Genomic DNA, 26,423 nt, shown 5'->3' on the forward strand with positions numbered 1-26,423 from the left:
TTATGGGGTATTTCTAACATAAAGACCCTCAAATTCACTTAAAAACTGAACTGGTCCCTGAAAAATTCAGATTTAGAAATTTACTCGAAAAATTGGAAAATTGCTGCTGAACTTTGAAGCCCTCTGATGTCTTCAAAAAGTAAAAACATGACAACTTTATGCTGCAAACATAAAGTACCGTATTTATCGGCGTATAACACGCACTTTTTAGGCAAAAATTTTTTGCCTAAAGTCTATGTGCGTGTTATACGCCGATACCGCCCCAGGAAAGGCAGGGGAGAGAGGCCGTCGTTGCCCGCTTCTCTCCCCCTGCCTTCCCTGGGGTCTAGAGCCCTGCTGCCGGCCCTTCTCACCCCCTGGCTATCGGTGCCGCTGCCCGTTCTGTCCCCCTGACTATCGGTACCGGCGCCTATAGCCAGGGGGAGAGAAGGGGCAGCGGCACCCATTGCCGGCGCCGCTGCCCCGTTGCCTCCCCCCATCCCCGGTGGCATAATTACCTGAGTCGGGTCCGCGCTGCTGCAGGCCTCCGGCGTGCGTCCCCTTCGTCGTTGCTATGCGCTGCACGGCGCGGCCCATGACGTCAGTGCGCCGCGCCGTGCATAGCAACGACGCAGAGGACGCACGCCGGAGGCCTGCAGCAGCGCGGACCCGACCCAGGTAATTATGCCACCGGGGATGGGGGGAGGCAACGGGGCAGCGGCACCGGCAATGGGTGCCGCTGCCCCTTCTCTCCCCCTGGCTGTCGGCGCCGCTTCTCTCCCCCTGGCTATCGGCGCCGGCAGTGGGGCGCCGGTACCGATAGTCAGGGGGACAGAACGGGCAGCGGCGCCGATAGCCAGGGTGAGAGAAGGGTCAGCAGCAGGGCTCTAGACCCCAGGAAAGGCAGGGGGAGAGAAGCGGGCAGCGACGGCCTCTCTCCCCCTGCCTTTCCTGGAGATGTATCGGGGTATACACGCGCACACACGCACCCTAATTTTACCACGGATATTTGGGTAAAAAACTTTTTTTACCCAAATATCCTTGGTAAAATGAGGGTGCGTGTTATAGGCCGGTGCGTGGTATACCCCGATAAATACGGTAGACATATTGTATATGTGAATCAATATATAATTTTTTGGGTATGTCTATTTTCCTTACAAGCAGAGAGCTTCAAAGTTATAAAACTTCAAAATTTTCAAACTTTTCATGAAATTTACCAAAATTTACCACTTACATAAAGTAGAATATATCACGAAAAAACTATCTCTGAACCAAATTCATAAGTAAAAGCATCCCAGAGTTATTAATGCTTAAAGTGACAGTGGTCAGAATTGCAAAAAATGCTCTGGTAATTAGGGTCAAAATGGGCTTGGTCCCCAAGGGGTTAAGGGGTACGATTGCAACCAATGATCAATGTTGTTCCGTAGCACAGCATTGATCAGTGTTATCAATTCTCCATTTGTACAGGCTGCTGAGCCTGTCTGCACAGTTGGAGCATTGATCAGATAGCACGGAGGCAGGTAGGGACCCTCGGCCCGTCATCTCGGCTGATCGGGACCCCGCGGTGGTCGTGATCAGCCCACACTGCTAACCTGCAACTGATTTTAGCACTTTTAACATTTATCTCAGTGGTTAAAGGAGATGTCCGGCGCAGACTTTTTCTATTCCGTCCTGCCCGGGCTGCAAAAAAAGACAAAACAAACTGTCACTTACCTCCATATGTTCCCCCGGAGCTCCGCAACAGCTGATCAGTCGGCCGGGCTGTCTGCTTCCTACTTCCTTTAGCCCGGTACGTCACACGGCGCTTCAGCCTATCACCATAGGCTGAAGCACCGTGTGACGTATCGGGCTAAAGGCAGTAGGAAGTAAACAGCCCGGCCGACCGATCAGCTGTAGCAGAGCTCCGGGGGAACATATGGAGGTAAGTGAAAGTTTGTTTTTGTCTTTTTTTGGAGCCCAGGCAGGACGGAATAGAAAAAGTCTGCGCCGGACATCTCCTTTAAAGGGTTACCACAGGAAGTTCTTTTCTTTTTGAATTTCTTTTTTGTCTGACCACAGTGCTCTCTGCTGACACCTCTGTCCATGTCAGGAACTGTCCAGTGTAGGGGCAAATCCCCATAGCAAACCTCTCCTTCTCTGGAAAGTTCCTCACATGGACAGAAATGTCAGCAGAGAGCACTGTGGTCAGACAGAAAAGAAATTCAAAAAGAAATTAAATTCTTCTGGAACATACAGCAGCTGATAAGTACAGGAAGCATTAAGATTTTTGAATATAAGTCATTTACAAATCTGTGAAAAAGAAATATATTGCCCGGACCTTCCAAGGTAGTGTAATTAAATTATATAGATGATAGAGAACTGGGTCGTACTCCAATGATAATTCAATGATTATTTATTAAAAATATATAATGCATTGTTCCTCACAGGGCCCTTGTGAGAAGTAAACACATATAGATATACAAAATTGCAAAATTAAAATATAGAAATGTTATAAAAATGTATCACTGGCATATGGAATAGAATAGCTTAGCTCTATGCTGATGGATTCATATAACGTCTTTAGAGTATTGTAAAGGTGTAAATGTCCTTTTATATAGTAATTAAAGTGGATACTCTGTTACCGGTCCTGAGTGATGTAGCTGTGTCAGCTCCCGTGTTCAGATGGCGGTCAACGGTCTCATATTTCTATTTCCATTTCATTTTTATTTTCATTTTTATTTTTGTTTTCATATATCTCTTTTTTCTTCATATTCTGCATTCATTCTACCATTATCCATTTACTTTTGTAATTCACCCAATCCCCTTTTTACTTATTAACTATTATTCACTATTTTTTATTTTTCATTTTTACTTTTCTTCTTAGATTTTAATTATTTTTGTTTTTATTTCCATCTTGAACTACACCCTTATCCTTGTTTTATTCTTATTCTTATTCTTATTTTCATTTTCATATATATTTTTATTCCATCATTATTATCTTCATTGTCATTGTGGGAAAGATACTAAATTGTAATCAGATACAAAGTTCAGTTAGTCCCATCCATACATTTTATTTTCCGTATTTTGACGGTATTCACATTCACTTTTGCTCTCTAGGTAATTCTCTATTTTTCCATTCCATGTTTTTGTTATCACTTAGAACACTGTTGAATTATGGGATTCGTACTCCTATAAATAGACAAATATTGCTTTTAACCATTATGACTACTGAGGAAAGGGTCGTATTTGAGAACCCTGAAACGCGTCTAGTCTTATGCACTGACTCTGTACACTGGCATATATGCTTTATGAATCCAAGCTCTAGTTTACGGAGCAAATCCATCACATTGTGGATTCCTCACGCATTAGTCGACCTAGACTAGTGTCCGGTCCTGATTTTACCTGGTCAACTGCGGCTCCAGCTGACGTCACACGCCACCTACACGAGGCAAGCTCCATCTACCCAGCGTGCAGTCTCCGGCTTCCAAGTCCAGCGGTGAGGAGATCGATACCATCAGCGCCTGCCAGCGCTTGGTCTCCTGACAAATCTTCAATAGCACCTGCCAGCGCACAGCCTCCCGGTGAATCACCATCGGCACCCGCCAGTGCCACCAACCTGGGACGACCAACACCGCATAAATACCTGGATCTTGAAAGACAAAGCCACAGCACCATCTAGGACCGTTGACCGCCATCTGAACACGGGAGCTGACACAGCTACATCACTCAGGACCGGTAACAGAGTATCCACTTTAATTACTATATAAAAGGACATTTACACCTTTACAATACTCTAAAGACGTTATATGAATCCATCAGCATAGAGCTAAGCTATTCTATTCCATATGCCAGTGATACATTTTTATAACATTTCTATATTTTAATTTTGCAATTTTGTATATCTATATGTGTTTACTTCTCACAAGGGCCCTGTGAGGAACAATGCATTATATATTTTTAATAAATAATCATTGAATTATCATTGGAGTACGACCCAGTTCTCTATCATCTATATAATTTAATTACACTACCTTGGAAGGTCCGGGCAATATATTTCTTTTTCACATATTTTATAGTTTTTGCAACTGTGGTATAGTTGCATGCCCTGTTGACCTCAGGTAGTATTTATATACCAATTGTGAGCTGCACTTACACCCCCTGTTTTTTCTTTCTTTTGACTTCATATACCTAATAGTGAACGTGCTCCAATTATAATTTTCAGTATGAATATATGGACACACCTAGAGAGCAAAAAAGAATCTATTGATAAATATAAATTTAATAATTCACAATTTGAATCATCTAGTGAACAAAATAATTTAGCATTAATCCAGATGTTCAAAAAATTGGAGTTGACTATGTCCAAGCGTCTAAGAAATCAATGGGAGATTAAAAGTTTGTCCCATTTGTTAGAATTAGACATTGTTCCCAAAGGACTCACTTTATCAAAAACTCCCGCAGGTGACCTTGAAGGAGAGACTTTTAACAATAAATGGAACAAAACATTGAAGGAATACTCTAGGGGTCTGGTCAAACTTGTCATAGAACGTAGACATGAACTACTAAATAACTGTGACTTACAAATAAGCCAGTTAAAAATTGAATTAGACAAGTTCGAACAGAACGCAGAGTATTTCAAACAACAGGAATATATCTGTAAAAAATTAGATAAATTAGAGATGGAAATAATGAATAGAAAAAATAAGAAATTACATTGGCAGACCCAAAAACAAAATATTACCACACATAATGATCAATATAATGTGCCTGTGAGGAACCACTACGCCCCTTTAATGGAGAGTGGTGATTTTTTAGAGGCAAACCCACATTACAAGAAACCATATCATTTAAGGGAGGAATCACACTACAGGAATTCCCCTCAGGGAAACAATTACAGACCTTATACAAATCGCACAAACAGTCCCCACAATTTCCGTCCAAACTATCACAAATATCAACCTTATCAAAACAGATACCAACCAAAACAACAAATAACCCAACCAATCAAAGTCCCATTAAAAACCCATACAATATCAGCAGAAGTACATCAAGCCCCTCCCACACTACAAACATTAGGGACCCCAAACAAAAAAAGAGGTTACGTAGAAGATATAGAACTAGACCATGTCATTCTACCCCCACAAAAAATAGTCAAACCCCACCAGGGAACACACCCATCATAAATTTGAGTAATCACACATTAACTTTGGCACAAGAAACCCTTTTGAATAAGGGATTAAAATATGCCCCATCCCACACACTGGACAAGTTCCAGACCTATATTGGTTTGGAAAAATACATTCGCAATATCTGTTTAAAAAAACATTTTTTAAAAACTCCGTTACAACGATTAACAACTGAGACTGAGTATATACACACTGAGTGTAGACCTAAATCATGGTTCTATCCTAAACACCTTATGGGCCCTGACGTTACCACTTTTAAAAAATTAGTAGAAAATGATTTGAGAAAAATCCAAAAGACTAAATACCCGAAGGATAATATTTCTCAGAAAGAGACTAGCTTTGAAAGAATTACAACTATTAGACACAGTTACAATTCGCCCCGCTGATAAAGGGGGTGCAGTTGTCATCCTCAATACTACAGATTACATACAAGAATGCAATAAACAGTTAAATGATTCCAATACATACCAAAAATTAAAACACGATCCCACTCAGGAATTCAGCCAACAATTACATTTATTATGTAAGGAGGCAGTGGAAGATGGTATCCTCAATGAGAAGGAACATCAATTCATATTAGGGACCCCAGACCGCTTGCCGATTTTTTATTGCCTCCCAAAGACTCACAAGTGCCTGATTAATCCCCCTGGACGCCCTATTGTGTCAGGGATAGGCTCAATCACTTCGAACCTGTCTCAATATGTAGACAGATTCCTTCAACCATTTGTGCAAAAAACCCACACATACCTTAAAGACACCACACAAGTTGTTGATATTATTGAAAAATTTGAGTGGTCTAACAAATATATATTAGCCACTTTGGATGTCTCTTCACTCTATACGATTATCAGACACGACTTAGGGATAGCAGCAGTTGAACATTTTTTAAAACACGGGCACATTAAATCACCACAGATCAATTTCATCACTTCAGCCATCCGATTTATTTTGACACACAATTATTTTTACTTTGAAGGGGATTATTATTTACAATTAATTGGTACCGCTATGGGCACCAGGTTTGCGCCAAGCTATGCCAATCTATTTATGGCAGCTTGGGAAGAAAGTAACATCATACCCCATCTTGGCGCAGGCCTGGTGCTCTGGAAGCGGTACATTGATGATATTATTTTAATTTGGGAGGGTGACAAGATTAGTTTAGAGCACTTTATTTTAGGTTTGAACACTCAAGAATATAATTTACACTTCACATCTACTATTAGTAGGGAATCCATTAATTTTTTGGATATTGTTATCAGCGCTGATCGGGATGGTCTCACTTGCAAAACATATCATAAACCAACGGCTAAAAATAGCTACATAGGGTTTTCTAGTTGCCACCTACCTAGGTGGCTAATGAACGTCCCAAAGGGACAATATCGCAGGTTAAAAAGGAATTGTACCTCAGATGACCAATTTTTGGTCGAGGCCAATCTCCTTACAAGTCAATTTAAGGAGAAACACTATCCCGATCAGCTTCTGGAAGAATCTCTAGAAAAGATTAAATCACTAGACAGAACCACTTTTTTTGAAAACACTAAAGAAAAAAAAGAAGCCGATTTTGGAGGAAAACTGATAATTCCCTTTAATAATTCTTACAAAAAAGTAGAGAAAATAATACGGAAACATTGGCATTTGTTACAACAAGATCGTGAGGTGGGGGCACTTCTACCATCACGTCCCCCGATAGTATATACTCGGGCCCCTAATTTGAGTCTCATAGTTGCTCCATCTATAAAAGCTCCCCCAAGGAAACAGAACACCACTTGGTTAAATACAAAGGGATTTGTGAGGTGTGGAATATGTGCCAATTGTATAAAAATTAAAGGCCCCAAGAAAGTTTTGGAAATCTGTTCTAAAACCAATATGTTCAAATGGAGAATAGAAGAACTAATCACTTGTAATTCAAAAGGGGTACTATACATAATAGAATGCGGCTGCAAAAAGCAATATGTGGGTCGTACCAAAAGGGCCCTTAAGATGAGGATAGCTGAACACCTCAATAACATTAAAAATAAGAACTTAAAACATCCGTTATCAGCTCACTTTTCTACCATTCACAATAGCGACATGTCTTCTCTCTCCTTCATTGGTTTCCAATTAGTCAAACAGGACTGGCGTGGTGGTAGTCATCTGCTTAAGATGTCTAAAGCTGAAAGCAAGAAGATCTTTGAATTCGCAACTCTAGAACCAGGGGGACTCAACTCCAGTTTTGAACTATTTGGATTTCTGTAGGGGATGCACTTGGCCCATGGGTTCACCCCTGTAGCATTTTGGGGGGTGCCCCACGGACTGACTCCATCCTCTACTCTGACATCTTATTTTTTATGCATTTTTTATTTTATTATTTATTATTTATTATTCTTTATTAATATTTTTTATTCTTTATGTTATTTTTTATTTTTTATTTATTATTTATTATTTTTTATTTTATTTTTTATTTTTTATTTTTTATTTATTATTTATTTTTTATTTCTATTTTTATTTTTTAATTTTTATTTTATTTTTTACTTTCATTATTTATTATTTATTCTATTATTATTTTTTTTTATATTTCATTAATTTTTAATTTTTTATTTTTAATTTTTTATTTCTATTTTTATTTTTATTTTTATTTTTTATTTTTATCTTTATCGTTATTATTATTTTTTATTTACACTTCCATTCCTATTTTCATTTTCTATATATCTTATTTTTTATTTATTGTTATTTTATTTTCCATCACCTTATCCATCACATCTTACTTTTATTTTTTACTCATTTCTTTTTTATGATCATCATTATTATTATCATCAATATCTTTATTTTTAATTCATTTTTCATCCACTCTCATATTTCTATTTCCATTTCATTTTTATTTTCATTTTTATTTTTGTTTTCATATATCTCTTTTTTCTTCATATTCTGCATTCATTCTACCATTATCCATTTACTTTTGTAATTCACCCAATCCCCTTTTTACTTATTAACTATTATTCACTATTTTTTATTTTTCATTTTTACTTTTCTTCTTAGATTTTAATTATTTTTGTTTTTATTTCCATCTTGAACTACACCCTTATCCTTGTTTTATTCTTATTCTTATTCTTATTTTCATTTTCATATATATTTTTATTCCATCATTATTATCTTCATTGTCATTGTGGGAAAGATACTAAATTGTAATCAGATACAAAGTTCAGTTAGTCCCATCCATACATTTTATTTTCCGTATTTTGACGGTATTCACATTCACTTTTGCTCTCTAGGTAATTCTCTATTTTTCCATTCCATGTTTTTGTTATCACTTAGAACACTGTTGAATTATGGGATTCGTACTCCTATAAATAGACAAATATTGCTTTTAACCATTATGACTACTGAGGAAAGGGTCGTATTTGAGAACCCTGAAACGCGTCTAGTCGTATGCACTGACTCTGTACACTGGCATATATGCTTTATGAATCCAAGCTCTAGTTTACGGAGCAAATCCATCACATTGTGGATTCCTCACGCATTAGTCGACCTAGACTAGTGTCCGGTCCTGATTTTACCTGGTCAACTGCGGCTCCAGCTGACGTCACACGCCACCTACACGAGGCAAGCTCCATCTACCCAGCGTGCAGTCTCCGGCTTCCAAGTCCAGCGGTGAGGAGATCGATACCATCAGCGCCTGCCAGCGCTTGGTCTCCTGACAAATCTTCAATAGCGCCTGCCAGCGCACAGCCTCCCGGTGAATCACCATCGGCACCCGCCAGTGCCACCAACCTGGGACGACCAACACCGCATAAATACCTGGATCTTGAAAGACAAAGCCACAGCACCATCTAGGACCGTTGACCGCCATCTGAACACGGGAGCTGACACAGCTACATCACTCAGGACCGGTAACAGAGTATCCACTTTAATTACTATATAAAAGGACATTTACACCTTTACAATACTCTAAAGACGTTATATGAATCCATCAGCATAGAGCTAAGCTATTCTATTCCATATGCCAGTGATACATTTTTATAACATTTCTATATTTTAATTTTGCAATTTTGTATATCTATATGTGTTTACTTCTCACAAGGGCCCTGTGAGGAACAATGCATTATATATTTTTAATAAATAATCATTGAATTATCATTGGAGTACGACCCAGTTCTCTATCATCTATATAATTTAATTACACTACCTTGGAAGGTCCGGGCAATATATTTCTTTTTCACATATTTTATAGTTTTTGCAACTGTGGTATAGTTGCATGCCCTGTTGACCTCAGGTAGTATTTATATACCAATTGTGAGCTGCACTTACACCCCCTGTTTTTTCTTTCATTTACAAATCTGTTTAACTTTCTGGCATCAGTTGATTTAGAAAAACAAATGTTTTCCAGTGGAGTACCCCTATAACCCCTTAACCCCTTAAGGACAGAGAGTTTTTAGCATTTTTCGTTTTTTCCTCCTTGCCTTTAAAAAATCATAACTCTTTCAATTTTGCACCTAAAAATCCATGTGATGGCTTAATTTTTGCGCCACCAATTCTACTTTGTAATGTCTTCAGTCTTTTTGCCCAAAAATCGATGGCGAAACGGGAAAAAAAATCATTGTGAGACAAAATTGAAAGAAAAAAACGCTGTTTTGTAACTTTTGGGGGCTTCCGTTTCTACGTAGTACATTTTTCGGTAAAAATGATACCTTCTTTTTATTCTGTAGGTCCATACGGTTAAAATGATACCCTACTTATATAGGTTTGATTTTGTCGTACTTCTGGAAAAAATCATAACTACATGCAGGAAAATTAATACGTTTAAAATTGTCATCTTCTGACCCCTATAACTTTTTTATTTTTCCGCGTATGAGGCTGTATGAGGGCTAATTTTTTGCACCGTGATCTGAAGTTTTCAGCGGTACCATTTTTGCATTGATAGGACTTATTGATCGATTTCATGATATAAAAAGTGACCAAAAATGCACTATTTTGGACTGTGGAATTTTTTTGCGCGTACGCCGTTGGCCGTGCGGTTTCATTAACAATATATTTTTATAATTCGGACATTTCCGCAGGTGGCAATACCATATATGTTTATTTTTATTTACACTGTGCTTTTTTTTTTATTGGAAAAGGGGGGTGATTCAAACTTTTAATAGGTGAGGGGTTAAATGATCTTTATTCACTTTTTTTTTCCACTTTTTTTTTGCAATGTTATAGCTCCCATAGGGACCTATAACACTGCGCACACTGATCTTTTACATTGATCACTGGTTTCTTATAGGAAACCAGTGATCGATGATTCTGCCGCTTGACTGCTCATGCCTGGATCTCAGGCATTGAGCAGTCATTCGGCGATCGGACAGCATGGAGGGAGGTAGGGATCCTCCAGCTGTCCTGTAAGCTGTTCGGGATGCCGCGATTTCGCCGCGGCGATCCTGAACAGCTCCCTGAGCTAACCGGCATGCTTTCACTTTCACTTTAGACGCAGCATTCAACTTTGAACGCCGCGTCTAAAGGGTTAATAGCGCGCGGCACCGCGATCAATGCCGCGCGCTATTAGCCACAGGTCCCGGCCGTTGTTAGAGGCCAGGCCCGACCCGCTATGACGCGGGGCCACGCCGTGGCCCTGCGTTATAGATCGGGAGAGGACACATGACGTTCCAGTACGTCATGTGTCCTTAAGGAGTTAAGGACCAAGCCCATTTTGACCTTAAGGACCCGGACATTTTTTGCACATCTGACCACTGTCACTTTAAGCATTACCGGTAATAACTCTGGAATCTTTTAACTTTTCATTCTGATTCCGAGATTGTTTTTTCGTGACATATTCTACTATAACATAGTGGTAAATTTTCGGTGTTACTTGCATCTCTTTCTTGGTGAAAAATCCCCAAATTTGATGAAAAATTAGCAAAATTATTTTTAAACTTTGAAGCTCTCTGCTTATAAGGAAATTAGACATATCAAATACATTATATATTGATTCACATATACAATATGTCTACTTTATGTTTGCATCATAAAGTTGACATGTTTTTACTTTTGGAAGACATCAGAGGGCTTCAAAGTTCAGCAGCAATTTCACAAAATTAAAAAATTCAGAATTTTTCATGGACCAGTTCAGTTTTGAAGTGGTTTTGAGGGGTCTTCATATTAGAAATACCCCATAAATGACCCCATTATAAAAACTGCACCCCCCAAAGTATTCAAAATGACATTCAGAAAGTGTGTTAACCCTTTAGGTGTTTCACAGGAATAGCAGCAAAGTGAAGGAGAAAATTCAAAATCTTTTTACACTCGCATGTTCTTGTAGACCCAGTTTTTGAAATTTTACAAGGGGTAAAAGGAGAAAAAGCCCCCCAAAATTTGTAACCCAATTTCTCTTGAGTAAGGAAACACCTCATATGTGGTTGTCAAGTGCTCTGTGAGTGCACTAGAGGGCTCACAAGGGAAGGAGCAACAATGGGATTTTGGAGAGTGAGTTTTTCTGAAATGTTTTTTGGGCATGTCACATTTAGGAAGCCCCTATGGTGCCAGAACAGCAAAAAAAAAAAAAAAACAACAACATTGCATACTATTTTGGAAACTACACCCATCAAGGAACGTAACAAGGGATTCAGTGAGCCTTAAGACCCCACAGGTGTTTGACGACTTTTCGTTAAAGTCGGATGTGTAAATAATTTATTTTTTCCACTAAAATGCTGGTTTTCCCCCAAATTTTACATTTTTACAAGGAGTAATAGGAGAAAATGCAGTAAGCATTTACGCCCCACTGGCGTTTGACAGATCTTTGGAACAGTGGGCTGTGCAAATGAAAAATTTACTTTTTCATTTTCACAGACCACTGTTCCAAATATCTGTCAGACACCTGTGGGGTGTAAATTCTCACTGCACTCCTTGTTATATTACGTCAGGGGTGTAGTTTCCAAAATGGGGTCACATGTGGGGAGGGGGTCCATTGTTCTGGCTCTATGGGGGCTTTGTAAACACACATGGCCTTCAATTTCGGACACATTCTCTCTGGAAGAGCCCAATGGCGCTCCTTCTCTTCTGAGTATTGTAGTTCACCCGCAGAGCACTTTACATCCACATTTGGGGTATGTTCTTACTCAGAAGAGATGGGGCTACAAGTTTTGGGGTCCTTTTTTCCTATTCTCCCTTGTGAAAATGAAAAATGTTAGGTAACACCAGCGTTTTAGTGAAAAATTTTTTTTTCATTTTCGCAGCCAACTTTAACGAAAATTCGTCAAACACCTGGGGGGTGTTAAGGCTCACTATAATCCTTGTCAGGTTCCGTGAGGGGTGTAGTTTCCAAAATGGGGTCACATGTGGGTATTTATTGATTTGTGTTTATGTCCGAACCGCTGTAAAATCAGCCACCCCTGTGCAAATCACCAGTTTAGACCTCAAATGTCCATAGTGTGCTCTCCCTCCTGAGCCTTGTTGTGCGTCCGCAGAGGACTCAGGAGAAATTGGGTTACAAATTTTGGGGGTCTTTTTTTCCTTTTACTGCTTGTGAAAATTAAAAGTATGGGGCAACACCAGCATGTTAGTGTAAAAATGTAAAAATGTTACACTAACATGCTGGTGTAGACAAGACCGCACGGATATGTCGGACATGGTGCACTCATTGGTTTCGGCCATAAGAGACGCCTTCCATCTAGAGGACCCAGGAACTTCGGACGTGGCTCCAGACGTTTCCTTTCATCGTGCCCAACCTCCAGGGCTGCCTCACCTCGTTCCCATTCACCTGGAGAACTTGTGGATGAGGTTTCTGATTCGGCCTCCGACTCAGAGGGCGGCACGGATATGCCTGATGTGGTGTACTCATTGGTTTCGGCCATAAGAGACACCTTCCAGCTAAAGGACCCAGGAACTTCGGACATGGTCCAGAAGTTTCCTCTCATCGTGCCCGACCTCTTCCAGGGCTGCCTTACCTCATTCCCATTCACCTGGAGAACTTGTGGATGAGGTTTCTGATGTGGTGTACTCATTGGTTTCGGACATAAGAGACACCTTCCATCTAAAGGACCCAGGAACTTCGGACGTAGGTCCAGAAGTCTCCTTTCTTCGTGCCCGACCGGCACCCAAGACTTCCAGCTCTCACGCTGAATTTTACACCCTGCTGGTATCCGCCTGGAGGCACCCTGACAAGAAGTTTCAGGAAACGAAGAAGGTTCAAGTGCGGTATCCCTTTGCCAAGGACCTCATGGCTCGGTGGACCTCTTCTCCAACTGTGTACAACTGTGGATCTCCCATCTCCGCCAGGGTATGCCACAAGCTACCTGGTAGCCACCGTCCCTCCATGTGGCTTAAAGCCTGGAATGTGGACGCCTCCTTCAGGAAGTGAGGCGACGGCGGAAAAGAGTTCTTTATTACCTCTGGATAAGGCTCACAGAACCGCTTTCTGTTGTAAGTCCTCCTTCCGGTTCTGCAGACCTTTGGTACCAACAAAGGGTCCAGCCGGGCGCCTTCACGGGAAGAGGGCTCCCTCCTTCCGGACCTGTCCCTTCCGGAGGTCGGCTATCTTTTCCGGCCGTTTTGCGGCCCCATCAGGCACCCGTAGGCCTTCCTCGGTCTGAAGGGTCGCCCCCACCTGCCGACCTTTCTCGGGTGGTTGGTCGCCTCTTACTCTTCTGGGATGCCTGGACCACGCACATTCAGGACTCCTGGGTCAGGGATGTGGTAGTCAACGGATACAGGATCGAATTTGCTTCCCTTCCATGGGATTGCCTTTTTTCTTTCCTGGACCCTCCGGTTCCCCTCTCAAGCGAAGGCAGTTTGGGGCGTGCTCCAGCTCCTTTTTTATCCAGGGAGTAATTGTCCCGGTTCCTTCTGGGGATCGTTTTCGAGGTTTATTCCAACCTCTTTGTGGTCCCCAAGAAAGGTGTTTCTGTTCGCACAATCTTGGTTCTCGAGTTATTTGCCAGCATCTTCTGCTTTCCCACCCCGAATGGAGTCCCTCCGTTCGGTGCTGGCGTTCCTGGTTCATGGTGAATTTTCGTTCCTCGGTGGACATCAAGGATGCCTGCCTCCACATCTCATTGTTTCCTGGTCCTCAGCGGTACCTCCGCTTTTCAGTTCCGGACGGTCATTTTCTATTGTGGCTCTCCATTTTGGTCTGACCACTTCTCCGTGGACCTTTACCAAAGTCCTGGTGCCTGTGATAGCCCTTTTACGGACAACAGTTGATTCCGTGATTCCTTACTTGGACGACCTCCTCATCAGAGATCCAGCCAGGGCCCAGATCCTGAAGAGTCTTAGTCTCAACCTCCAGACCTTGTCTCACTTCGGTTGGATGGTCAATCGGGACAAGTCCAACTGCTCTCCTGGGGCTTCAGTTCGACGCGGCCTCTGCCCGCTTTCACTCCGCCGACCAATCGGCTGACTCTCTTATCAAGAGTCCGATGACTTCGGCACCCTGCTCCAGTTTCCATTCGCTTTTGCATTGATGTCCTGAGCCAGTTAGCGGCGGCTGTGGAGGCCGTGCCATTTGCCCAGTTTCATCACCGACCTCTTCAACTGGTGATTCTCTTCCGGTGGGACAGGTCTCTCGACCGCAAGTTCGTTCTCTCTCGACAGTCTTGTCGGTCCCTTCTACGGTGGCTTTGTTTCCCCCCTGTTTTTTTTTTCAGGGGCGCTCCTTCCTGCCCCTCCCTGCCAGTCTGTCGGGCTGGGGAGGTGTTTTCAGGGACCGGCCGGTCTGGGGGCTTGTTCCCCTGAGAAGCCCTTTTCCCCTTCAATATGTTGGGCCTAGGGCAATCCTTTCTTTGCTTGCTTCTTGGGAAATTCCCTTCTGGGCGGAACTCAGGTTTCCGGCCATCTCAGCTATTTTCATTCCGGTCGTCTCTGGGGTGTGGTCTTCTCAGCCGGTCCTCAGTCGTCCAAGGCGAGTGGTCCCCACATCCGGAGATGTTTGCAGTGATCTGCAACCCCTGGGGCGCTCCAGTCGTGGACCTCTGCACGTCCCGCCACAACCGAAGCGTTCCCCTCTCTTGGTCGGGCTTTGCCCTACCTTATCTGTTTATTGGTTGGGCTTTGCCCTACCTTATCTGTTTCCTCCCCTTCCTCTCTTTTCGGGGCCGTGAGGAAACTCTCAGCAGAGGGCGTTGCCGCCATTCTCGTGACCCAGCCTGGCCCCGGCAGGCGTGGTACGTCGTCGTGATCAGGCTCCTGAACGACTTAACGCTGCGCCTTCTCTATTGTCTAGACTTATCTCAGGTCTTCTGTGCCACCCCTATTTACCGTCATTGCTTTGGACGGCGTGGCGGTTGAGAAAGCGGTTCTGAGGTCCTTTGAGGTTTCTCTTCCCGAGTGGTTCGCACCATGCTGAGGGCACACGAGCCTTCGTCTGCAAGATTTACCACCATACCTGGCGGTCTTATTTTCGTTGGTGTCACCTTTTTCTCCGTTCGTGGTTTTCCTTCCACGACCCCTTTCCAGTCGGGGCTGGCCCAAGGGTTGGCTTTCAGCTCCCTTAAGGGTCAAAGGTTTGGCCCTTTCCATTCTTTTTCAATGTCCTCTGGTGTCCAATTGTCATGTCCGAACCTGGTTCAGGGAGTGGCACAAGCTGCCCCTCCCTATCGGTCCCCTTCTTTCCCTTGGGACTTACACTTGGTCTTAGGTGCCCTGCGAGGTGCCCCTTTTGAACCTCTCAGGGACATTTCTCTTCGCCTCCTTCCCTGGAAGGTGGCGTTCCTTATTGCTCTTACCTCTGTTAGGAGGGGTCAGAGCTGGCAGCTCTTTCCTGCCGTTCTCCCTTCCTGGTTGTATACCAGGACAAGTTGTTTTCCGTCCAGGTCCGTCCTTCTTACCTGATTTGGTTTAGATTTTTTCATCGCAATGAGGACATCGTCTTACCGTCCTTTTGTCCAGCCCCTTCTCATCCCTGGGAGCGTTTGCTCCACCACTTGGTTGTGGTGAGGGCTGTTCGGACTTGTCTCTCAGTCACTCTTTCCTTTCGGCAGTGTGACTCCCTTTTTTGTTTTTCCGGAAGGTCGTCGTACAGGACAACCTGCTTCTACGGCCACCTTTTTTCGGTGGATCCGGTCTGCTATTTCGGAAGCTTACCGCTGCAAGGGGAAGATCCCACCCTTCAGGGTTTTGGCTCATTCCACCCGTTTTTCGGGGCATCTTGGGCACTCCGCTACGTGGCTTCGGCCTTGCAGTTCTGTAAAGCGTCCACGTGGTCGTCTTTGCACACTTTCACAAGGTCCTACCAGATTCATACCTTTGCATCTGCTCCTCTGGGCCGTAGCTGGCGGCGGTGGTCCAGCTGTACACCTGACTGATTTCCTTACCCACCCAAGGGACGGCTTTGGTACGTCCCATGGTCTGTGTCCCCCAATGGAGCCAATAGAGAAAAGGAGATTTGTATGCTTACCGTAAAATCTCTTTCTGGAAGGATCCATTGGGGGACACAGCTCCCACCCTTTGTCTGATGTTCCTATTTCAGTTATCTGTCCGAGGGTGTGTTCAGTTACCTTTTTCTTCTGGTTGCTCGGACAGTTGTGGTTTTTCTCTTGACCTGTCGGTCTTTTCCTATTGCTCTGGGACTAAAACTGATTACCTCAGGTGCCTGTGGGCGGGTATACACTGCTGGGAGGAGCCGACTTTTCGTGTTGCCATAGTATCAAGCGTCCTAGAGACAGCAGCATATACCCATGGTCTGTGCCCCCCAATGGATCCTTCGAGAAAGAGATTTTACGGTAAGCATAAAAATCTCCTTTAGCATAATAATTTGAAACAGGGTGTATAAAAAAAAAACACCCATACATCAGGTTATAATATTAGCCTGCAGCTACTTATGTTAGGCTGCATTTACATCACATTTTGGGGATATGGCACCCGTGCTGCACCCCATTCATTTGAATCAGTCAGCTGATTTTTGGACCGTATCTGGTTTAGTTGCCGGACTGAAACAGGGGCAGACCACAAAACCGGATATAGTCTAAAAATGAGCCAACTGGAGTCACTAGCTGACTCCTTTTGGCTCATTCAAATGGGGTGCGGCACAGGTCCGGCAGGGATACGGCACTGGACCGTTTTAAAACTCTCCCGCCAGGTCCACAAATGTTATGTGAATGATCCCTTACTGGGAAGCAATGGATAGCTTGTTCAGCAAGTATCCCAATGGCACTGTAGTCTAAGGGCTCCCATTTATTCTTAGTAAGGGTCTGTAATGTATGTGGTATAATTTTTATATACTACGTGTAATTCATTCATTTTTATTTTACTACAGTAAAAGCTAAAGGTTTTTTATTTGCAGGTGTTATTGCAGCCCTATGGGCCATTTGTGTTAAGTATTTGAAATTACTGTCCCTTAGTCCTCGATCAATACCTGTATCCAAAGGCATGAGGCCCTTGCAATTGAACCCTTGTAATCTCGAGATCTAATGGTCAGGGTAGAATCTTCTGTTTATACTACCAATATGTTTGCGTATGATCTCCTGCTTAGCATTACTAACCTTTTGTGTATTTTCTCAACCTATTACGTATAATGAGTCCTTAAACGAGTACTGCAGTCTTAGATCCACTAGGTAATACGTGTCTGATCGTGAGGGGTCCGACCACTTGGACCCCCCCCCCCCCGAGATCTCCCGTATGGGGACCTGGTATTGCCGCGGCTAATGCGTGTCGTCAACCTCACTGAGGTTGATGAAACTCCCCCCTCCATACAGCTCTATAGAATAGGCGGGGATGCACTAACGCTGCATCTCCTCCTCTCTCATAGAGATACATGGAGTGGGCGTGACACGCCTCCTGCACAGGAGAGCCGCGGCAGAGCCGGGGCCCCATACAGGTGATCACGACGGGTCCCAATGTTCAGACCCCCTGCGATCAGACACTTATCCCCTATCCTGCGGATATCCTGCGGAAGTGTCTTGTGCTGCAGATTTCCTTTAAGATTAATAGGTCACAATTGGAGATTATTTACTGTCACACTCCCTAACAGGTACAAGACCTTATTGCCCAAGTTTAAAACAACTTCAGTAAATCTTCCCCACTGTGTTTTTTTCCTGAAGGGACTAAGAACACACAGATTTACACCTACAATGTATCTACATTTTCTTACTAAATGAAGTTGTTTCCTTCTCTTGCAGCCTGTCTTCCTGTTCCTATCTTCAACCAGAAGAAAAGGAATAGACTGCCACTTACCTCAGTTCCTCAGATAAAAGAACTGTCTTCTGATGGGCCCCATCCTGTCATTGAAAGTTTTCATTTACCTCCTTTGCCAACAGGTGAATTAAGTTTTTACTGCATGTACAGCAAATTTACAGGAAATACTATTGATCACCTATTCTGTGGAAAGGCCATTAATAGTTGATTGGCTGGGCACCCACACTACACTGGGCATGGGGCTGGAATAAGTTGGCTCTATACTCCTTGTAGTGTATTCACTTCAATAGGAGCTGAGGCTGCAGCAATGCTGCTCCCCAACTACACGGAATGGAGAGCCATCTGTTTCCTGCACCAAGCAGAACAGTTAATAAGGGGCTGCAGGGTGTTGCCGACCAACACATTCATTGTCTATCTGGTAAAACATTTTACTGAAAGCAAAGTTTCATTTAAAGCATTGACCGTTTGCTTAGAATTTGTTACCAGATTTTCTGTAACATAAATCTCAAAGCAGTATTAATGGGGTTCAGTCTTCTATAGAGCCCTTCATGCTGGAGATAAAAGCGTGGTACCTGACGAAGAAGCTGGCCCTGGCCTTGAAATGTGTTGTTCCTTATACAAATAAAAACGTGTACAGTACACACAAAACTCAGTTTTTATTCTTAATCCAGTTGCACTGAAATCCCTTAAGGAGTTGGAGGTGGTGATAGAGATAAAAGTGGTAAAAGATCACTGACTTCATCCATGTAAACAAATTGTTGTAGTCAAAAAAAAAAAAAAGGGCAGTGTAGAGATTACTGTACATACTTACTGTATGTTAAAATCATTCTTCTGCACATCGAAGTACATGGAATGCTGTGACCTTTATTTTTATACTTTCCTTCATTATATTCTCATTCAGACTCCATTTGGGAAAATAGAATATCTCAGCTTCAAAATGCTAGTAAAAAAATGGAGATTAGGTAAGAACTTTAAGAGGTTTTATGTAATATCTGTATTTAATGACTTCTATATTAGCATAAGACAACATGCTTAGTTAACCTGTACGGCCATACTCCATTCAGGGGGTTTAGCAGAATCTATTTAATTAGCGGGACCTGAGCAGAAAAAATGCTGCAAGCAGTAATTTTTGATCAGTAAGTTCCTGCTAAATAAACCGACATCTGTCAGACCCCTTTAAATCAATTGGAAATGTTGGTGTCGCGGACAAATCGCCTGGCTCTGGTTTATGGCCCGAACAGAGTGTGTGATGGAGGCCCCCAATGGAGCCCCTGATGCAGCATGAAGTTGTAGGGTTGTGTGGCCCTGGCTATACAGTGTGACATGGTGACCAGCCATGGCCAGTGACTTTGTGAGCCAGCAGTTCTTGTGGGTTTGATGTGTCACAAGAAGCAGCAGTTGGTGATGGAGACTGGGAGATGGAGGAGTCAATTTTCACTTTTTTTCTGGAGTACCTCTCTAAGTATAAAGGCTGAAAAAACTGTAAAAATGTTTTTTTATCAAATCTTAATGTCATAGGATTTACAAATAAAATTCTGTTTCATTTGCTACTAAAACAAGCAATGTTCAAACCTGTGTTAAAAATGGAAACCATAGTGCAACCATAGCTGGATATGTCACTGTGACCTGTAATGAGGTCCATTGGGGTTCCATTGTGGTTTCTATCATTTTGAAAGGAAAAATATGCAGAATCTGCAATAGAGGTTGTAAACAGAGCCTTGGTCTTAGATGTGAACAGAATGTAAGCTGCTGCTTAACTGTACTTAGAAATCACATATCAGAAAATGGTTGCACTTGTTATCTAAAATTCTGCAACAGTTTAATCTTCTATCATGTTACAGATCAGCAGATAAAAGAACAAGTATGTGTCCTGGAGATGAATATACGTTTAACAGCTTCAATAAAGATTTACTATCTAGTCCTAAAAGGCATTATGGACAAATGGAGTATTTAAAAGGGCAAAGTGTAACTGAGAAGTATACTCCACAATCTCAATTTCCAGTGCAGTCACAGACATCTGCAGCATCTTACAAGAGACCACATTACTCGTGTTCTACTTCTTCAGGAATAAAAGATAAACAGCCTTCATATTTCTTTAAAAATAATTGTAAATTGAACAAAGAAAATGCATTTGCTGACATGCCAGAGGAAGAAATGATACAGGTAAAAGCATCCCGATCGGGACTGATAATACTGGATGGTACAAAAGAACATTTCCCCATTACAACAAAAATACTCTTTCCCAGTGATAACATTCATAATATATCTATTGATAACCCATGATAGTCTCATGGGGGGGGGGGGGGGGGGGGTTGGTTCTGACTTCTAGGACTCAGTCTTGATAATTGGGGCTTCTTTGTGCTAAATACACTAGCAGCGTTTATTCATATCTGATGTGTTTTTCCCAAACATTCAGTTGAACCTGAATGTTAAAAAAAACAGAACAAAAAAAGAACATAGTATTCAATCTTTTAACATGTTTAATGCTTTTTTGTCTTAAAGTAATTGTTTTAGCTTCAGCTGAAGTTTTCCTAGTACATGGTGTAAAGGTGCAGTGCAGCATGACATATGGATTTAAAGAGTAGGGTCCAGCCCTCACATGTCCTTGCTCGAGGTAATGCATGTCAAACTCAAAGGCTAACATAAAAAACAAGGTTTAAGTTTATGTGGGCCGCATCCAAAAAAGGACGTAGTAATGTCGTCCCTTGAATTCTAGGAGCGTGACATGAGCGAACGTCAATACGAGGCCCCCACATTAGGTGCAATATAGTTCTCCCACATTAGTTTGGCAGTATAGTTCCCCCACATTAGGTTGGCAGTATAGTTCCCTCACATTAGGTTGGCAGTATAGTTCCCCACATAAGGTGCAGTATAGTTCCCCACATTAGGTGCAGTATAGTTCCCCCCACATTAGGTGCCGTACAGTTCTCCACATTAGATGCAGTATAGTTCCCCCACATTAGGTGCAATATAGTTTCCCCACATTAGGTTGGCAGTATAGTTCCCTAACATTAGGTTGGCAGTATAGTTCCCCCACATTAGGTGCAGTATAGTTCCCTCACATTAGGTGCAGTATAGTTCCCCACATTAGGTTGGCAGTATAGTTCCCCACATTAGGTTGGCAGTATAGTTCCCGCCATTAGGTTGGCAGTACAGTTCCCCCACATTAGGTGCAGTATAGTTCTCCACATTAGGTGCAGTATAGTTCTCCACATTAGGTGCAGTATAGTTCCCCACATTAGGTGCAGTATAGTTCCCCCACATTAGGTTGGCAATATAGTTCCCCGTAGAAACACAACTGCTCATGATATACTGGTCTAGCAGACGACCCAAGCTCCCAGTCAAGACAAAACGGAAAAAATATTAATCCTCTTGGTAAGCATATAGTTTTGCAACAGCTGGAGGCACATTTTTTCTATGGAAAAGTGTACCTTCAGCTGTTCTATAACTACAACTCCCAGCTTGCACAAACAGCTAAAGTGCATGCTGGGAGTTGTAGTGGTGCATCTGCTGGTTGCATAACTACAACTCCCAGCATGCCCGTTGGCTGTCGGTGACTGCTGAGAGTTGTAGTTTTGCAACAGCTGAAGACACACTGGTTGTGAAACTCAGAGTTTTCTTTTACCTAACTCAGTGTTTCACGACCGGTGTGCCACCAGCGGTTGTAAACTACAACTCTCAGCAGTTACCGTACACCATGCACCGTACATGCTTGGAGTTGTAGGTTTGCAACAGCTGGAGGCACACTGGTTGTGAAACACTGAGTTAGGTCACAAACTCAGTGATACATAACCAGTGTGCCTACAGCTGTTGCAAAACTAAAACTCTCAGCATGTACAGTCTGTCAGCGCATGCTGGAAGTTGTAGTTTTGCAACAGCTGGATGTCCCCCCCACCCAATGTGAACGTACAGGGTACACTCACATGGGGGGAGGTTTACAGTAAGTATCTGGCTGCAAGTTTGAGCTGCGGCAAATTTTCTGCCGCAGCTCAAACTGCCAGCGAGAAACTACTGTGAACCCCCGCCCGTGTGACTGTACCCTAAAAACACTACACTACACTAACACAAAATAAAAAGTAAAAAACACTACATATACACATACCCCTACACAGCCCCCCTCCCCTCCCCAATAAAAATGAAAAACGTCTCGTATGCCACTGTTTCCAAAACGGAGCCTCCAGCTGTTGCAAAACAACTCCCAGTATTGCCAGACAGCCACTGACTGTCCAGGCATGCTGGGAGTTTTACAACAGCTGGAGGCACTCTGTTTAGGAATCACTGGCGTAGAATTCCCCTATGCAAGTCCCTAATTTAGGCCTCAAATGCGCATGGCGCTCTCACTTTGGAGCCCTGTCGTATTTCAAGGCAACAGTTTAGGGTCACATAAGGGGTATCGCCGTACTCGGGAGAAATTGTGTTACAAATTTTGGGGGCTATTTTCTGCTTTTACCCTTTTTTAAAATGTTACATTTTTGGGAAAACAAGCATTTAAGGTAAAAAAATGTTTTTGTTTTTTACATATGCAAAAGTCGTGAAACACCTGTGTGTATAAAGGTTCACTTAACCCCTTGTTACGTTCACCGAGGGGGTCTAGTTTCCAAAATAGTATGCCATGTGTTTTTTTTTTTTGCTGTCCTGGCACCATAGGGGCTTCCTAAATGCGGCATGCCCCCAGAGCAAAATTTGCTTCCAAAAAGCCAAATGTGACTACTCCTCTTCTGAGACCTGTAGTGCGCCAGCAGAGCACTTTTCACCACCATATGGGGTGTTTTATGAATCGGGAGAAATTGGGCTTCAAATTTTGGGGGGTATTTTCTGCTATTACCCTTTTAAAAAATGTAAAATTTTTGGGAAAACAAGCATTTTAGGTAAAATTTTTTTTTTTTTACATTTGCAAACGTCATGAAACACCTGTGGGGTATTAAGGCTCACCTAATTCCTTGTTACGTTCCCCAAGGGGGGCCATGTGGTTTGTTTTTGCTGTTCTGGCACCATAGGGGCTTCCTAAATGCAACTTGCCCCCCAAAAAACGTTTCAGAAAAATGTTCTCTCCAAAATCCCCTTGTCGCTCCTTCCCTTCTGAGCCCTCTACTGCGCCCGCCGAACACTTTACATAGACATATGATGTATGTGCTTACTCGAGAGAAACTGGGCTACAAAAACAAGTAAAATTTTTCTCCTTTTACCACTTGCAAAAATTCAAAAATTGGGTCTACAAGAACATGTGAGTGTAAAAAATGAAGATTTTGAATTTTCTCCTTCACTTTGCTGCTATTCCTGTGAAACACCTAAAGGGTTAAAACACTGACTGAATGTCATTTTGAATACTTTGGGGGGTGTAGTTTTTATAATGGGGTCATTTATGGGGTATTTCTAATATGAAGACCCTTCAAATACACTTCAAAACTGAACTGGTCCCTGAAAAATATTGAGTTTAAAAATTTTGTGAAAAATTGGAAAATTGCTGCTGAACTTTGAAGCCCTCTGGTGTCTTGCAAAAGTAAAAACACGTCAATTTTATGATGCAAACATAAAGTAGACATATTGTATATGTGAATTTAAAAAAAAATTATTCGTAATATACATTTTCCTTACAAGCAGAAAGCTTCAAAGTTCGAAAAATGCGAAATTTTCAAATTTTTCATAAAATTTACGGATTTTTCACCAAGAAAGGATGCAAGTTACCACAAAAATGTACTACTATGTTAAAGTAGAATATGTCACGAAAAAAGAGTTATTAATGTTTAAAATGACAGTGGTCAGATGTGCAAAAAACGCTCTGGTCCTTAAGGCCAAAATGGGCTTGGTCCTTAAGGGGTTAAAAGTACTGAAAGGGTAAAGATTTTTTAATAGAAGTCATTTACAAATCTTTGTAACTTTCTGGCACCAGTTGATTCAAAAAAAAAGTTTCTCTATCGGCTCCATTGGGGGACACAGACAGTGGTGTATCTTGCTGTCTCTAGGAGGTGTGACACTATGGTGATAAAAAAAAGTCGGCTCCTCCCAGCAGGATACACCCGCCTTCAGACTCTGAGCTAGTCAGTTAAAGCTTAGTGTCTGAAGGAGGTGGACGTGGTCTGGGTTGCTCCAGACCAGGTCTTCTGATTTTTTTGTTTTCCTAGTTAGGGATGTGTTAGTTTTTTATTCCTTTTCTTTTCTGTTTTCAGGTGGGGACTCAGGGACTGCGGTTCTCCGTTTCCCCATTGCGAGTGTGGGTGCACAGACATTGTGTATATGCGCTGTTAACCCCCCCTCGCCAACGGTCAGTGCTTGGGTGGTACCTCACGGGTCCGCGTCCCCCTATTTCCCTGCTCGCCTCGCTTGTGCATAGCAGCCAGGCGTGATGCAGGTAACTAAAGCTGACTGAAGACTTCACAGAAGACTCCATTAGGTAAGTTCTTCTGACTGAGGTAAGTACTTTCCCCCTTTTCTCCATAGGTACGGACTCGCAACAGCTGGAGACCCCCTGTTTTGGCCACCTTCAGTTTTTTGGTGCTAGCTTTCAGGGGCTGCATTTTATTTTTGGGGGAGCAGTGGCACCATGAAGGGACACCATATATGGGGCACTTCACTTAGGTGTGTGTGTGTGTGTGGGTGTTTTGTGCGTTATTTCACAGTGCCTTATTCCAGCACTTTACTTATGTGTGTGTGTGTATCGGGGTACTTTGTTCACAGCGCCTTATGTGCGGCTGTCAGCCGCGGCGCTGTCCCGGGCGGGGCGATCTCAGCGCCGGCTTATTTTCACTTTGCCGGCAGCGCCTTGTTCGCGGCTGACAGCCGCAGCGCTTGCCGGTAGCGCCTTATCGCGGCTTACAGCCACGGTGCTCCTTGAGCCGGGCGCTTCAGCGCTGACTTCTTTCTTTTCCCCGGCAGTTTTTGCCGGTGTTGGCCGCCCGCTCAGGACAAGGAGCGGGCGCCATGACAGTTTCTCTTCGGCGGTCTGTAGCTCCGCCCACATGGCTGGGAGCGCTCAGAGGCGCGAAGCGGCCTCCAATTAATGCCGTGGGCGCGAATTTCAGTGGGAAGTGGTCAGTTAGTTAGTGCCTTGCTTCAGGCACGCCCCCCTTTTCCTATTGGCTGGCCTGTTTCTCTCTCTAGCTGCACAGAGCGAGTCTCCTCACTGCAGCTGACAGGGGACTCAGACTAGGGTGAGAAAGTTCCTTTCTCCCTTCTTTTTCCACATTATGTCCGTACCCAGAGCTGTTCCTCCCTCTAAACAGGGACCTGGAACTTCAGTGACTTACTATCTCTGTAAGCACTGTAATACCAAAATGTCTGGCTCTGCTGAGCCCACTTGTCCTGCCTGCTCCCCCAGACCCCCTGGTACCCCCTGATGCCCCTTCGGTCCCGGTGAATCCAGCCGTTCCCCCAGCCTGGGTTTCTTCCCTGACCCAGTATATGGCTGACTTGAACAAAGTCTCCCGCTCGGTGGCTGAGGCCTCCCGGGAAGTGGTGTCCGCCTTGAAGGGGTCTTCCCTGCGCAGGACCTCTGGAAGGGCTCGCTCCTCGTCTCCACGTACTTTACGCTCTCGTCCTAGGGGTGCCTCGTTTGACTCTTCCAATGAGTCTTCAGTCTTCCAATGATTTTCTGTGCGCAGCTTCCTTTACAGGCAGCCCGTTGTTCTGCCTATGCTGTTGGTCATCTAGCGGCTCTCCACCGCTCTATGTGGCTTAAGGCTTGGAATGCGGATGCCGCTTCCAAGAGATCTCTCATTGAGCTTCCCTTTACCGGTGGCCATCTTTTTGGCAAACGCCTTGATGAGATTTTCTCCGAAGCAATGGGAGGTAAGAGTTCCTTGTTACCTCAAAATAAGGCTCGCCATACTTCCCAAAGGAAGGCCTTTTCCTTTCGGACCTCCAGCTCCAACAAGGGATCCGGGCAGGCGCCCTCGCGGGACAAGAAGGCTCCCTTGTTCCGGCCTCTCCCGTCTTGGAAGTCGGACTCCAACCGGTCCGGCCGTTTTGCGCCCAAATCAGGCAACCGCAAGCCCATTTTTGCATAAAGTGAGGCCCCCACCCACGGTTTCTTCTCGGGTGGGAGGTCATCTCTTACTTTTTCGAGACATTTGGACCTCTCACATTCAAGACTCTTGGGTCAGGCACGTGGTGTTCAAAGGTTACCGGATCGAATTTGCATCCCTTCTGAGGGATCGCTTTTTTCGATCCCGGGCCCCCCGGTCTCCTCCTCTGGCGAAGCAG

General features: G+C 43.3%; 2 protein-coding genes across 5 annotated transcripts in view; one reads left to right on the forward strand and one right to left on the reverse strand.

The window, feature by feature from the left end:
* Positions 1–19,165, reverse strand: part of ASPA (aspartoacylase) — a 174,586-nt gene extending 155,421 nt beyond the window's left edge. For all 4 annotated transcript variants that reach the window (XM_056559267.1, XM_056559263.1, XM_056559265.1 and 1 more), the window contains exon 1: positions 19,036–19,165. The gene's annotated coding sequence lies outside the window, so the exon portion shown is untranslated. The remainder of the gene's footprint in view (positions 1–19,035) is intronic.
* SPATA22 (spermatogenesis associated 22) overlaps positions 1–26,423 on the forward strand; it is a 47,544-nt gene that overhangs the window by 4,439 nt on the left and 16,682 nt on the right. The window contains exons 2-4 of the mRNA XM_056559261.1: positions 18,209–18,346; positions 19,126–19,186; positions 20,066–20,387. Coding sequence (XP_056415236.1) covers positions 18,209–18,346; positions 19,126–19,186; positions 20,066–20,387 — 521 coding nt within the window. The remainder of the gene's footprint in view (positions 1–18,208; positions 18,347–19,125; positions 19,187–20,065; positions 20,388–26,423) is intronic.

The sequence above is a fragment of the Hyla sarda genome, chromosome 2, assembly GCF_029499605.1.
Source record: "Hyla sarda isolate aHylSar1 chromosome 2, aHylSar1.hap1, whole genome shotgun sequence".
NCBI classification, from domain to species: domain Eukaryota; kingdom Metazoa; phylum Chordata; class Amphibia; order Anura; family Hylidae; genus Hyla; species Hyla sarda.